General features: G+C 43.2%; 1 protein-coding gene across 2 annotated transcripts; it reads left to right on the plus strand.

The window, feature by feature from the left end:
* The first annotated feature begins 1,506 nt into the window (after positions 1–1,506).
* LOC145504835 (low affinity immunoglobulin gamma Fc region receptor III-A-like) lies at positions 1,507–12,786 on the plus strand. 2 transcript variants are annotated; one of them, XM_081486164.1, is made up of 6 exons: positions 1,507–1,565; positions 2,540–2,560; positions 3,064–3,321; positions 5,946–6,200; positions 11,347–11,533; positions 11,625–12,786. In XM_081486164.1, the coding sequence occupies exons 1-5, from the start codon at positions 1,517–1,519 to the stop codon at positions 11,520–11,522; spliced, it is 759 nt and encodes a 252-aa protein (XP_081342290.1). In that variant the 5' UTR covers positions 1,507–1,516; the 3' UTR covers positions 11,523–11,533; positions 11,625–12,786. The 2 variants fall into 2 exon arrangements, with proteins under 2 accessions (XP_081342290.1, XP_081342291.1); XM_081486165.1 differs by having other exon boundaries at positions 3,067–3,321.
* Positions 12,787–14,196: the final 1,410 nt, after the last annotated feature.

Consider the following 14,196-nt stretch of genomic DNA (forward strand, 5'->3'; position numbering starts at 1 on the left):
TACAAGTCTGGATTTTGGAAGATGCAAATAAATCACCTGAGAGGGAGCACTAGAATGGCTGCTTCATTTGTTTCCACCGTCCATCCTAATCAGACATTTAACCCAAGGGCCTGTGGGGGAGGGGCTGCTGTAGGAGCATGTTGGGGCAGGGAAGATGATAATGGGAGAGGACAGATTAACTCTACTCCAGAGAAATCAAAACGTGTGAAGCAGTTTTTATATGACTCTGGAGTAGAAAGGGGCATGTGTCCGAAGCAGTGGTCACTTGTGCCAGCCTCTGATTCCATGTTACCCTTGCCAAACATCACCGGCCCACTTCTGTCTGCTGCTCACGTGCTGGGCTTTTCCAAGCCAGACCTGTCCTAGATGTGCAGAAACCTGCTGGGGGGCCTGAAATGGCCAAGCAGAGCCATTTGATTTTCTGTCTGAGAACAAGACTGATGTGAGAGCAAACAGTAGGGGTGAGGGTGGGGGAGTGTATGGGTGTGTATATTTTGGCAGAACAATGTTGAGAAAGGAGGAGAAGAGGTTAACAACTTTACCACTTCCTAACCACTGCACCTCCACTTTTTCTAGTAAGGAGCTGGCTCACAGATCAGCAAAGGCCCAGTGTGTCCCTGAGGGGCCCAAGGTAACCTGAGCTACTGTGGCCCATCACAGCCCTAGTAAGACTGGGGAGAAGTGTTACCCTAGTTCTCACCTCACCCTGCTTCCTTTTCCGCCTTTCCACCTTCTCTTCATTCTTTCCGACTTATTGGTGGTATCTCCTCCTCCCAGAGCCCATTTCTCCCACTGCGTGTTTCTTTTAATAGAGGATTCAAATCTCATGATCAAATTCCCACTAAGTTAGTAGCTCCTACAGTTTACAGGTATACACATCTCCAATTTTAAAAGAAAATATTGCTGCAGATAATACTGGGGTGAAGGACACTTCTAATGATCTGAAGATTTAAATGACTGCTTTCTGTGGGTAGCTTCTGGTAGCTCAGACAGTAAAGAGTCTGCCTGCAATGCAGGAGACCCAGCTTCAATCCCTGGGTCAGGAAGATCCTCTGAGAAGGAAATGGCAACCCACTCCAGTATTCTTGCCTAGAAAATCCCATGGACGGAGAAACCTGGTAGGCTACAGTCCATGGGGTCACAAAGAGTCAGATACAACTGAGTGACTTTACTTTCTTTTTTCTTTCTGTAGGCAGGCCCTGGCTGCTTGGAGATGGGTCTGGGCCAAGCAGGAGAGTGTGAAGTTTTGAGATAGAACAAGAGACCCCCCTCAGGAAGTGTTCTCCTTCTTGAGTCTCATTCCCAGGTTTCTATTGTCCTGAAAGTGGCAGTGGTGGGTCCTAATCCAAGAAGTGGGCTCATTCATCTACATTTATATTCAGGAATTAGATGAAGTTCCCAGAAATGGAAACTGGTGAGTAATATGTTAGGGGTGGGGAGAAAGGTTGTTGACTTCCTCTCTTCAAGTCAGCTAGGTCTCTTGAGGGTTCCCATCTGTGGTGACTTGCCCACTCTGATGCACAGCATGTGGCAGCTGCTACCACCAGCAGCTCTGCTGCTTCTAGGTAAGTCAGAGTCACTTGGCCTGAGAGCAGAGCACACGATGCTCTAGGCACAGCAGGCATCTCTTTTCAGGCAAGGAATGAGACCCAACCCCTTACCATGTCTATAGACCTTGATTTAGCTCCTAGGACACAGCTTCAGGGGTTAGAGATACGGGAAATGGGCATAATCAGGAGGTGAAAGGGGAGGACATGAGGTCTCTGTCGCTTCACTCCTCTAGGTCTCAGCTTCTCTGGCTATAAACTGACAGTATGGGCTAGGTGGTCCCTAAGGTCTGTCTCCCACTCTCACTTTCCAATGCTCCTCTCTCAGTCTTTTAATTTCTACCCTTTCCAGAGGACTTGGGTGGAGATAGTTTCTATGGCTTAATTCAGAGATATTCAACCTGTGTCCTTAATTTGGGGGGTTTGAACAGGAACCAAGGAGGAAGGGTATTGAAAGCAGGGCTTTGGGCAGACAACAGACTAAGAGGTACAGATACTGGAGACCAGAAGGCAGGCAATGGGAGTGTTACCTACTATATTTATCTTTTTTTTAAGACTTCTTTATTTGTCTGTTTATTCAATGGCTGTACTGGGCTTTCATTGTGGCGCTCAGGCTCTTCGTTATTTTGCGCGGGTCGTCTCTAGTTGCGGAGAGCAAGCTTCTTGTGGTGGTTTCTCTTGCTGTGGCGCGCAGGCTCTAGGGTGTGCAGGCTTCAGGAGTTGTGGCTCATGGGCTCTAGAACATGAGCTCTGGTTGCTCTGCAGTATGTGGGATCTTTCTTCCGGCACCAGGAATTGAACCCGTGTCCCCTTTACTGGCAGGCGGATTCTTAACCACTGTACCACCAGGGAGGTCCCCACTATCTTTATCTTGATTCTTGGGAACACTGGCCTCTGAGGGCAGAGGTGGGCAGGGGAATTTAAGTACCACACTCCAGTCACCCTGTTCTCTGCTGCTGATCAATATTTGTTTCATTCTTTTTTTCTTACAGTTTCAACTGACACACGAGCTGGTGAGTTTGCTTCATGGTCTTGGATTGATCAAGTGAGGCATGTAAATGTGTAATAGCTGCAGGGTACTGTTAGGAAATGTTCTTTGCACAAGAAACTGTTGACATGGAGTTGGTGGTGGTGGTGCTTTAGTTGGTAAGTCGTGTCTGACTTGCAACCTCATGGACTGTAGCTTTCCAGGCTCCTCTGTCCATGGGATTTTCCAGGCAAAATATTGGAGTGGATTGCCATTTCCTTCTCCAAAGGATCTTCCCGACCTAGGGATTGAAACCACGTCTCTGGCATTGCAGGCAAATTCTTGGCAGGGGCCAATTCCCCCATTACAGTGGGGCTTGGCCCTACCAAGGAGGAGGCTAAGTCTCTCCAAGTCAATATGCTCAGACTGAATCCAATACTAAGGCTGAATTGCCAACTCTCAGTTTGCAATGGGTTTTGAGCCTCCCTGGGAATGCCAGTATAGAGCCTGCTCACTTCTCTGCCCTTATCTACATTCTCTTAACACCAGCAGATCTCTCAAAGGCTGTGGTGCTCCTAGACCCTCAATGGAACCGGGTGCTCACGAATGACCGTGTGACTCTCAAGTGCCAGGGAGACTACCCTGTTGAAAACAATTCCACAAAGTGGTGGCACAATGGGACTCTCATCTCAAGCCAGACCTCCAGCTACTTCATCACAGATGCCAAGGTTGAAGACAGCGGCGAGTACAAGTGTCAGACAGGCCTCTCTGCACTCAGTGACCCGGTGAAGCTAGAAGTCCACGTAGGTGAGTAGGAGAAGGGGGAAAGGGAACTGACCAATAAAGGATAATAAAAGAGGCCCCGAAAAAAATAATGTTCCTGGGGGTTAAAACTAAGATGAGATGGTCTGTAGTCTATTGAATTACATCAGAATTGTAGTCCTAGCTACAAGTAGGCCTTAGATAAAATGTCAGAGCCTGGCATACACTAGGCACAGGGCTGCTGCCCTGCACAATTCCAGGAATCTACATTCACATAGAATATGAATATATACAGCATGAATGGTGTCATCTGAAGGTCAGGGCATGACATCAATGCTCTACAATAGTTATTGAATAAATTAATGAATCCACTTTAGGACCTCAATCTCCTCATTCTCAGACACAATCTCCACATTCTCTAAGAAACCCCACAAGCCACCCCTAATCTAGCATCATATCTATCTCCTCTTCCCATCAACACTACACTCAAATATACACTTCAGCCTAAATTTGGCAATGTGAAATCTCTCCTAATAGAGATAGATACACGGTCAGCCTGCACACTCATCATGGAATGAAAGTCTTTGTGTCTTAACAAAATACAGGCATTAGATGCAAGGAGAAGTATGTTGAGGCAGAGATCTCTCCTGGTGTCCCAGAAATCACACCACATAGCTTGGTACCTGCCATGTCTTGTAAGCTTGACTCTATTTGCATGGCTGCCCCATCTCCATAATGTATGTGAGTGGAACAAGCCTGGAGGGAAAGGTGGGTTTAATGAAGGTGGACTTGCAACAAAATTCCATGGACTTGGGTCTCCGGAGCTGATTTTCTGGCCTCCTACTCCTGACTGTGTTACTTAGTTGACTTAGTTCTCAATCTATAGAGCTACTGAGAGGAATGTCTATCTTCTAGCTAGGTGAGAGATGGCCATGCATGTGTGCCAAGTCGCTTCAGTCATATCTGACTCTGTGTGACCCTATGGACTGGAGCCTGCCAGGCTCCTCTGTCCATGGGATTCTCCAGGCAAGAATACTGGAGTGGACGGCCATGTCCTCCTCCAGGGGATCTTCCTAACCCAGGGATCTAAGCCACATCTCTTACGTCTCCTGCTTTGGCAGGCAGGTTCTTTACCACCAGTGCCACCTGGGAACACCAAGAGATGGCCCCCTGTAACCAAATAAAATGGGGGATTACCAACAGGAAGCAAGAGAAACCTCAAGTCTGAGAATTGTTAGTTTGTCTTAAACTTGGCTCTAGAAACTGACTTTAGAAGTCTAATTAGTGTGAACAGTTTTAAACTCTGACCAAGAGCATTAACTTCACCAGGCAAACTCCTGATCATTCTTTTGGACCCACTTCACCATCTTCTTCTCTGAGAAGCTTTGCTTACTTTCTTTGGGCCGAATTTCTTTGCTCCATTCTCTTTGGTCATGCAGTCTTTTGTTCTTAGCCTGTTGTAGCAGTTATCACCTGGTATTATCGTTATTTCTGAGTATATGTGTTTCTATGCCTAGACCACAGGTTCTTTGATGTGTCTTAGTCATCTGGGTGTCCCCAATCTGCATGACATGACATAGTAAGTTCTCAATAAGATATTTGTTTAGCTAATGTATATATGAACATTCACTGAGTCCATGACAGCCAGAATGGAATAAGAACGTTCTCCCCTCAAAGAAACCAAACTATATATGTGCGTGTGTGTGCATGTATGTGTGTATGTACAACATGCATTTTATATATATATACATATATATATATATATGTTGTGTGTATCTATATATATATGTGATTACATATGTTACCCCTGTTAATATTTAAGTACATGTTCTTTCTTTTTTTGAGCATACATACATTTTATATTCTTTTTAACTTAACATTCTCTGATAAATGCTTTCTCATGTCACTTTAAAATTTCTCTGCAGTATCATTTAAAATTATTCAGGCCAACTTCCTGACCATGACTTCAAATTCTCTGTGTGTGTGAAGTCTGGTTACTTGGCAAGGCAGTTGTGAAAAAAGTTATTTTGATGATTAACTTTCTCTGTGTTGAAGGCCATGCTCTGTAATGAAATGGTCTTGCTAAGACACTGTGGCTCCTGAAATTAGCAGTTACCATCAACACTACCAAGCATGCTTTTCTTTCATCTCCCTGACTTTTACAATGAGTTCTCCTTCACAATTTCTGTAGCCACTCCTACAGATACTCAGTAAACTTCTTCCTGATTGGTTGCAACAGTCTTCCAACATTCCTAAAACTGTCTATTCCTTCTGAAGTCTACCTTTCCTTATTTTCTAATATGATTTTTACTCTTTCATCTAGAACTTACAATGGCCCCTTATTACCTTCCATAGCAAATCCAAGTGTAGTCTTTAAGGCTGCTGCAGATTGCTTCTCACCTGCCTCATCACTTAGTCCCTCTGCCCTAACCTTATGCTTTGATCATGTGTGTGTCTGTCCCTCTCTCCCATTAGACAAAAGTTCTTGGAGTGACTTGAGTTCTCATCCAGAGTCCAGTTGTCTTCTTCCCAAAGAAAGTTATATAAGGATGGCACCCAGTCTGGAGTTCCATTATCCCTCAGGACCTGGGTGGTGAGCATCCCCTTCAGAAGAGCTTTGTGCTGGATGCTGAGGCCTCCTGGGCCTGTGTTCTCTTTGTGTTTTCCAGGCTGGCTATTGCTCCAGGCCACTCAATGGGTGGTAAATGTGGGAGAGCCCATTCAGCTAAAATGTCACAGCTGGAAGAAAACTGCTGTAGCAAAGGTCCAGTATTTCCAGAATGGCAGAGGCAAGAGGTATTTTCATCAGAATTCTGACTTCTACATTCCAGAAGCAAAGCTTGAACACAGTGGTTCCTACTTCTGCAGGGGGATTATCGGGACTAAAAACGAGTCTTCAGAGGCTGTGCAGATCATTGTTCAAGGTAAGACAGGTGCAGCTCTAAAGGGTTCAGAGACCCCTGCGCTGGGACTCTTTTATTCACACTGGGAAGATGAGTGAGGAGGAAATTGCTGACAATTCCACAGACTTCTTTATAAGTGTCGTTCACTCTGAAACATGACAGCAGGTGCAAAGGTCACATTTCCTCCCTCATAAATATGCCTGTCCTAGCTTACCTCATTCAAACCATATCCACACTCTTGTACATCTCTATCGTGCTGGCCCTTTTTTACCTGCTCCTGCTCCCCTTTCTCTTCCAAGCCTCAAGTCTTAGCCAAGAGTCAAGCTGGCAATAACCCCTCACTTTCTCACAGAAAGACCCAGAACCTGTGTTCTGGCTTTGCTGCTGATTAACCATATGACTGTGGCCAGTTAGTCTCTTGAAACTCAATTTCCACTTCTGTAACAAAGACAAGCTGACATTTATTGCGAATCTTTCAGTGTGCTGGACACTGGGCTGAATGCTTCATTACATGCACTTAATCTGATGATCATAGTGAAGTGCAAAGTGAAGTGCAGTCGCTCAGTCATGTCCGACTCTTTGCGATCTCATGGACTGTAGCCTGCCAGGCTCCTCTGTCCATGGGATTTTCCAGGCAAGAATACTGGAGTAGGTTGCCATTTCCTTCTCCAGGGGATCTTCCCAACCCAGGGATCGAACCTAGGTCTCCTGCGTTGCAGGCAGACTCCTTACTGGCCAAGCCACGAGGGAAGTCGATGATCATAGTAACCCTTCATAACAACATTAAGAGATCAGTAATAGTAACTCTACAGATGAAGTTTTCTGTAATTCTGAAGTTTTCTGTAATATCAAAAATGACAGAATGATCTCAGTTCATTTCCAAGGCAAACACAGTAATCTAAGTCTATGCCCCAACTACTAATGCGGAAGAAACTGAAGTTGAATGGTTCTATGAAGGCCTACAAGATCTTCCAGAACTAACACTAAAAAAAAAAAAAAAAAGATGTCCTTGTCATCATAGGGAACTGGAATGCAAAAGTAGGAGGTTAAGAGATACCTGGAATAACAGACAAGCGTGGCCTTGGAGTACAAAATGAAGCAACGCAAAGGCTAACAGAGTTTTGCCAAGAGAATGCACTGGCCATAGCAAACACCCTCTTCCAACAACACAAGAGATGACTCTACACATGGAATTCACCAGATGGTCAATACTGGGATAAGATTGATTATATTCTTTGCAGCCAAAGATGGAGAAGCTCTATACAGTCAGCAAACACAAGACCAGGAGCTGACTATGGCTCAGATTATGAACTCCTTATTGCAAAATTCAGACTTAAATTGAAGTAGGGAAAATAACCAGACCATTCAGGTATGACCTAAGTCAAATCCCTTATGATTGATTGTACAGTGGAAGAGACAAATAGATTCAAGGGATTAGATCTGATCGACAGAGTGCCTGAAGAACTATGGGTGGAGGTTTGTAACATACAGGAAGAAGTGATCAAAACCATCCCCAAAAAGAAGAAATGCAAAAAGACAAAATGGTTGTCTGAGGAAGCCTTACAAATAGCTGAGAAAAGAAGAGAAGCAAAAGGCAAAGGACAAAAGGAAAGATATATTCATCCGAATACAGCATTCCAAAGAACAGCAAGAAGAGATAAGAAAGGCTTCCTCAGTAATCAATGCAAAGAAATAGAGGAAAACAATAGAATGGGAAAGACTAGAGATCTCTTCAAGAAAATTAGAGATACCAAGGGATTATTTCATGCAAAGATGGGCACAATAAAGGACAGAAATGGTATGGACCTAACAGAAGCAGAAGATATTAAGAAGAGGTGACAAGAATACACAGAAGAACTATACAAAAAAAGATATTCATGACCCAGATAACCACAATGTTTGAGCACTCACCTAGAGCCAGACATCCTGGAGTGTTAAGTCAAGTGGGCCTTAGGAAGCATCACTACGAATAAAGCTACTGGAGGTGATAGAATTGCAGCTGAGCTATTTCAAATCCTGAAAGATGATGCTGTGAAAGTGCTGCACTCGATATGCCAGCAAATTTGGAAAACTCAGCAGTGGCCACAGGAATGGAAAAGGTCAGTTTTCATTCCAATCCAAAGAAAGGCAATGCCAAAAAATGTTTAAACTACCGCACAATTGCACTCATCTCACACGCTAGCAAAGTAATGTTCAAAATTCTCCAAGCTAGGCTTCAACTGTACATGAACCAAGAACTTCCAGATGTTCAAGCCGGATTTAGAAAAGGCAGAGGAACCAGAGATCAAATTGCCAACATCCATTGGATCATAGAAAAGGCAAGAGAATTCCAGAAAAACATCTATGTCTGCTTTATTGAATACTCCAAAGCCTTTGACTGTGTGGATCACAACAAACTGTGCAAAATTCTTAAAGAGATAGGAATACCAGACCACCTGACCTGCCTTCTGAGAAATCTGTATGCAGGTCAGGAAGCAACAGTTAGAACCAGACATGGAACAACAGACTGGTTCCAAATTTTGAAAGGAGTACGTCAAGGCTGTATTGTCACCCTGCTTATTTAACTTATATGCAGAGTACATCATGTGAAATGCTGGACTGGATGAAGCACAAGCTGAAATCAAGGTTGCCAGGAGAAATATCTATAACTTCAGATATAGAGATGACATCACCTTTATGGCAGAATGTGAGGAGGAACTAAAGAGCCTCTTGATGAAGGTGAAAGAGAAGAGTGAAAAAGCTGGCTTAAAACTCAACATTCGGAATGCTAAGATCATGGCATCTGGGCCCATCACTTCATAGCAAAGAAATGGGGAAACAATGGATACAGTGACAGACTTTATTTTCTTGGGCTCTCAAATCATTGCAGATGGTGACTGCAGCCATGAAATTAAAAGACACTTGCTCCTTGGAAGAAAAGCTATGACCAACCTAGACAGCATATTAAAAAGCAGAGACATTACTTTACTGACAAAGGTCTGTCTAGTCAAAGGTATGGTTTTCCCAATAGTCATGTATGGATGTGAGATTTGGACCATAAAGAAAGCTGAGCACCGAAGAATTAATGTTTTTGAGCTGTGGTGTTGGAGAAGACTCTTGAGAGTCCCCTGGACAGCAAGGACAGTCAATCCTAAAGGAAATCAGTCCTGAATATTCATTGGAAGGACTGATGCTGAAGCTGAAACTCCAATACTTTGGGCACCTGATGTGAAGAACTAACTCATTGGAAAAGACTAATGGGAAAGACTGAAGCAGAAGAAGAAGGGACAACAGACGATGAGATGATTGGATGGCATCACCAACTCAGTGGACATGAGTTTGGGCAAGCTCTGGGAGTTGGTGATGGACAGGGAAGCCTGGCGTGCTGCAGTCCGTGGGGTTGCAAAGAGTCAGAAACGACTGAGTGACTGAACTGAACTGATATTGAGTTCCACTTTCCAAATCACTTAGAAAACATCTCCAGTTTCCGTAGCACCATCCTCCAGGGTCAGAGATGCCCTGCCATGGTGCTCCTGGACTTCCTAATTTCCCAAAACTTCCACCTGGAATCAGACTGAGATAAAAACCCTGATACTGGGAAAGATTGAGGGCAGAAAGAGAAGGGGGTGACAGAGGATGTGATGGTTGGATAGCATCATTGACTAAATGGACATGAGTTTGAGCAAACTCCAAGAGACAGTGGAGGACAGGTAAGCCTGGCATGCTGCAGTCCATGGGGTCGCCAAGATTCGGACACAACTGAGCAACTTAACTACAATACACTGTAAGCAATTTACATGTAATAAGACAGCAAGATAGACACACATCTTCTGAGATTCTAACAAAACAATGCCATAGTTTGCATAAAAAATAACTTCATCACAATTTAATTGAAAGTAAATACTCTCAAATAGATAGGAAAAGAGAGAGCAAATAATAAAGAAAATGGGGGCAAATTGCAAACAATTAGGAAATCTAGGTAAAGAATATCTGAGAGGTATTTGTACTTTACTGGCAACCATTTTTTAAGTTCAAAATTATATCAAAATTAAGATTTTAAAAATTGAGACTAAAAATCCACTCTTATCTTACTACTTTATAGACAACAGAGAGGAATGACTTTAAAACAACAATCGTAATGCTAGGAGGTTGAGAACCAGCAAATTCTACCTCTTTGCATTTTGGGTTCTTAGTTACTGAGCCTTGATAAAGAAATATTTTCTGATGATAAGGAGGATAAGTAGCAGATTTCAAGGGCTCACTTTGTGTGTGTGTTTTGTTGCTTTTTTTTTTTTTTTTAGATTTCCTTGAGTGAGGTGAAAACAATGAGTATAGTTTTGAGACACAAGATAAAGTTACTGAATTAAGAAACAGTGCGGAGAAGGCAATGGCACCCCACTCCAGTACTCTTGCCTGGAAAATCCCATGGATGGAGGAGCCTGGTAGGCTACAGTCCATGGGGTCGCTAAGAGTCAGACACGACTGAGTGACTTCACTTTTACTTTTCCCTTTCATGCACTGGAGAAGGAAATGGCAACCCACTCCAGTTTTCTTGCCTGGAGAATCCTAGGGACGGCGGAGCCTGGTGGGCTGCCGTCTATAGGGTCGCAAAGAGTCGGACACGACTGAAGCGACTTAGCAGTAGCAGCAGCAGTTCTAACAACTTAAACTTTGACAACTCTCATTGCTGTTGTACAGTCGCTAAGTCATGTCCGACACTTTGTAGCCCGATAGACAGCATGCTAGGCTTCCCTGTCCTTAACTATCTCTCACAGTTTGCTCAAACTCATGTCTATTGAGTTAGACATCTCATCCTCTGTCGCCTCCTTCTCCTCCTGCCCTCAATCTTTCCCAGCATCAGAGTCTTTTCTAATGAGTCAGCTCTTCGCATCAAGTTGCCAAAGTATTGGAGCTTCAGCTTCAGCATCAGTCCTTCCAGTGAATCAGGGTTGATGATCTCACACAAAACCCAGCCACAAATACCTCCTCAAACATGAAAACAGTATTGCTCAAGAAGCACTAGAATCCAAAACTGGTGGGAGGAAGCTATGGCTTTCTTCCGGACTCCCCCACATGCCATAGAATGTGCCTCTTAGCAGGTGTCAGAAAGACTTTACATTGATGACCTCACTGTTTATTGCAATTTTCTGCCTTAACAAATGTCATTTTTTCTCATCCCTCTGCTCAGGTCTAGGAACTTTACAAAGTGTCTCATTCTTTCTACCTTGGCACCAAATCGCTTTCTGTCTGGTGATGGGACTCCTATTTGCAGTGGACACAGGGCTGTATTTTTCTGTGCAGAGACACCTTCAAAACTCAGAGGAATGGAGGAATGGCAAAGTCACATGGAGCAAGGGCCCTTAGGACAAATGAAGGTAATAAAACAGCATCCCCATCCCATGGGGGTGATAAAAGCAGCATCTGTGAACCTCTTTCTAATTTCACAGCCTTATCATCCCCCAACAGGCATCTCTGAGAGCAGCGGGAAAATTACACTTCAGATTCTGGGGATCTGAGGATCCTTCACCCAACTGTTTCTTCTAGTCTCCTATGGAAAGAAAGTGCCACCAGTGAAGGACCAGTAAATAGCTGCATTACCAGAAATAGAAGTCTCAGAGCTACATGGCTGCTTTCTCTATTCCAACCATTCTGTCCCAAGAGAACAACAATACAGACTCTCAAAGATTACCCCTGATGTATGAATATTGTGCTTAAATAAATGGATATGTAAATAAGAGAATTCGTGGTGGAGAGGCAGCTGGATGGTGGCCTGTGTCTGTTGCTACAGGCTGGCTGCCTTCAAGGCACCCTAAAACTCCTTCTTGATAGACTGTGGGTACATTTGGGGGTCTAGGGAAGAGAGCACAACCAATGAAGAGGGTGGCTAAGAAAAAGCAGGGTAGTCCAGGATAGACCAGACAAGACCACCACCTGGGCTGTCTTCCTAGAACATAAATCATGGTGGAGGTAAAAGAAAAGCACAGAAGTGAGATAGGATTGAGTCTTCCAGGGGAGCCCCTGTCAAAATTGGGGTGGTCTGTGAGTATACAATGATAAACCTTCTGGATGTCATGAGTAGAAAATGGTCCAGGAAGGGGGTTAGGGGTTGGAGGATTTACAAAAGAAAGCACAGAATAAACTCATTGGAAGGAACATTGCTGTTCCAAACTACGCCCAGTGAACAGAGATTATATCAGTGTCTAAACTGAGAAAGGATTACAAGAAAAAGTCAACCACAACTGCACAGGAAGGAGTCAGCAGGAAATGAGGATGCTTTTAGACTGAGAATTAGAGAGGTGGGGCATATAAAATCAGAATTTTCACTTCAATATGTAATTCAGCTTTATTCACATCATGCTTGAACAAATGTTGGACAGCCACTATTAAATGTACTAAACTCTACTGAATTAAATCATGAAACTTGGAAATCCTTCAGCATGTCAATAATAATGGAGTAGAGGTGAAGTCAATAATTGCTTATGGAAGAAAACGTTAGCTATCTCTCTTTGTGTTTTAGAAGCTTTAAACTGAACATTTCTTGGTTCCAGTAAGGCATTTTACAAGATTCTGCATGTAATTGGTAGATAGAAGATTGAAAAACCATGATAATAAAACATGAATGATGGAATCCTTTTGTCCTCCCATTGCCTAAAATCTTATCAGAGATTAGTTAATGAGAAACCCCTCTCCTCTCAGCAACCATCTCACCACAACTCATTTGAATTAGTCAACTTGCTAATTCACCAAATCTTGTTGGAACAACTGGGCAAAGGGGAACTTTTATAGGTGGTCTGGGATAGGAGGATGAATGGGAATTAGAGGTAGTTTTAGAGCATGGGGCAGGTAAGAAAAGGTAGAGCTAGGAAGGAAGTAGGTCAACTATGAGCTTTATGCCAAGCTAACAATTTAGGCTCGGTATAAGAATATGAGAAGTATAGGGACATTAGATTTGGACATGAGATAAGGGCATTTGGAAACGTTGAACATTCAATTCACATTTACTTAGTACTTAAGTGCAAATTAAAAAGAAAAAAGTATATGTTTGGCTGAGGCTGGGCCTAATTGCAGGCATGGGGGTTTAGTTACCCTGGGGTTTGTGGGATCTTAGTTCCCAAGGCAGGGATCAAACCCATATCCCCTGAATTGGAAGGCAAATTCTTAACCACTGGACCACCAAGGAAGTCCCCAAGCTAGGGTTTAGCTGCTAAAGATATCATGTCAGTGTATGGCAAAACCAATACAATATTGTAAAGTTAAAAAATAGATAAATGAACTAAATTAAAAAAAAAAAAAAAGATGAACAACTCAGGGTCATTCCCTGGAGCAATTTTCATTCTAGTGAGAGAAATAAAAAGCATAAATAGAAGATGAAGAAAGGGCTGCCGAAAAGAGGCTTAATATTTGGTGTTGTCATAACGGATGACTAAGAGTTCACCAGGCAAAAAGGAGAGGCGCTGAAGGCTCATGGGCAATGATTCAAAAGCCAGAGAATGGGGTCAAGAAAGTGGTTTGGTTCTGTTGCAGTCTAAAGAGTTAGTGAAGGACAGGAGAGTTCAGGGGCCAGATCTTGAAAGACACTGCCTTCCAAGCTAAGGAGGTTGTTGTTTACCCAGCAAGTCATTGAAGGATTTTAAGCAGAACCAATCTTTTCTAAAGAAAGCCTCTCTGGCAGCTACTTGGAGGCTGGAAAGAAGAGGACAGTTGAAGACAGGAAACTGCTTTGGTAGCAAGCTGGTTATTGCAGTAACTGAGGGGGCAAGTAATGAGAAAGTAAATATCAGCAGGCAGAAGAGGAAAATGGTTATTCAAATATTTAGAAGGTAGGTTCTCCAAAAATTGTTAACCAGCAGGACGTAGCATGACTGAGGGCTCAGGGTCTGGAAACACGGTTTCACAAGTTAAAAATACAAGTACAACAGGTAGGACAGGCAGAGGTAGGGTAAAAGACTCCAGTTTTGGATTATGAATGCTTACTTCCTTTGGTTGGTAAATATTTTTAAAGCATCAGTTTCGTGATGCAATTTTAGTAGAACCTTAC

This window comes from Giraffa tippelskirchi, chromosome 5, assembly GCF_054371585.1.
Source record: "Giraffa tippelskirchi isolate mGirTip1 chromosome 5, T2T-mGirTip1v1.2.pri, whole genome shotgun sequence".
Lineage (NCBI taxonomy): Eukaryota > Metazoa > Chordata > Mammalia > Artiodactyla > Giraffidae > Giraffa > Giraffa tippelskirchi.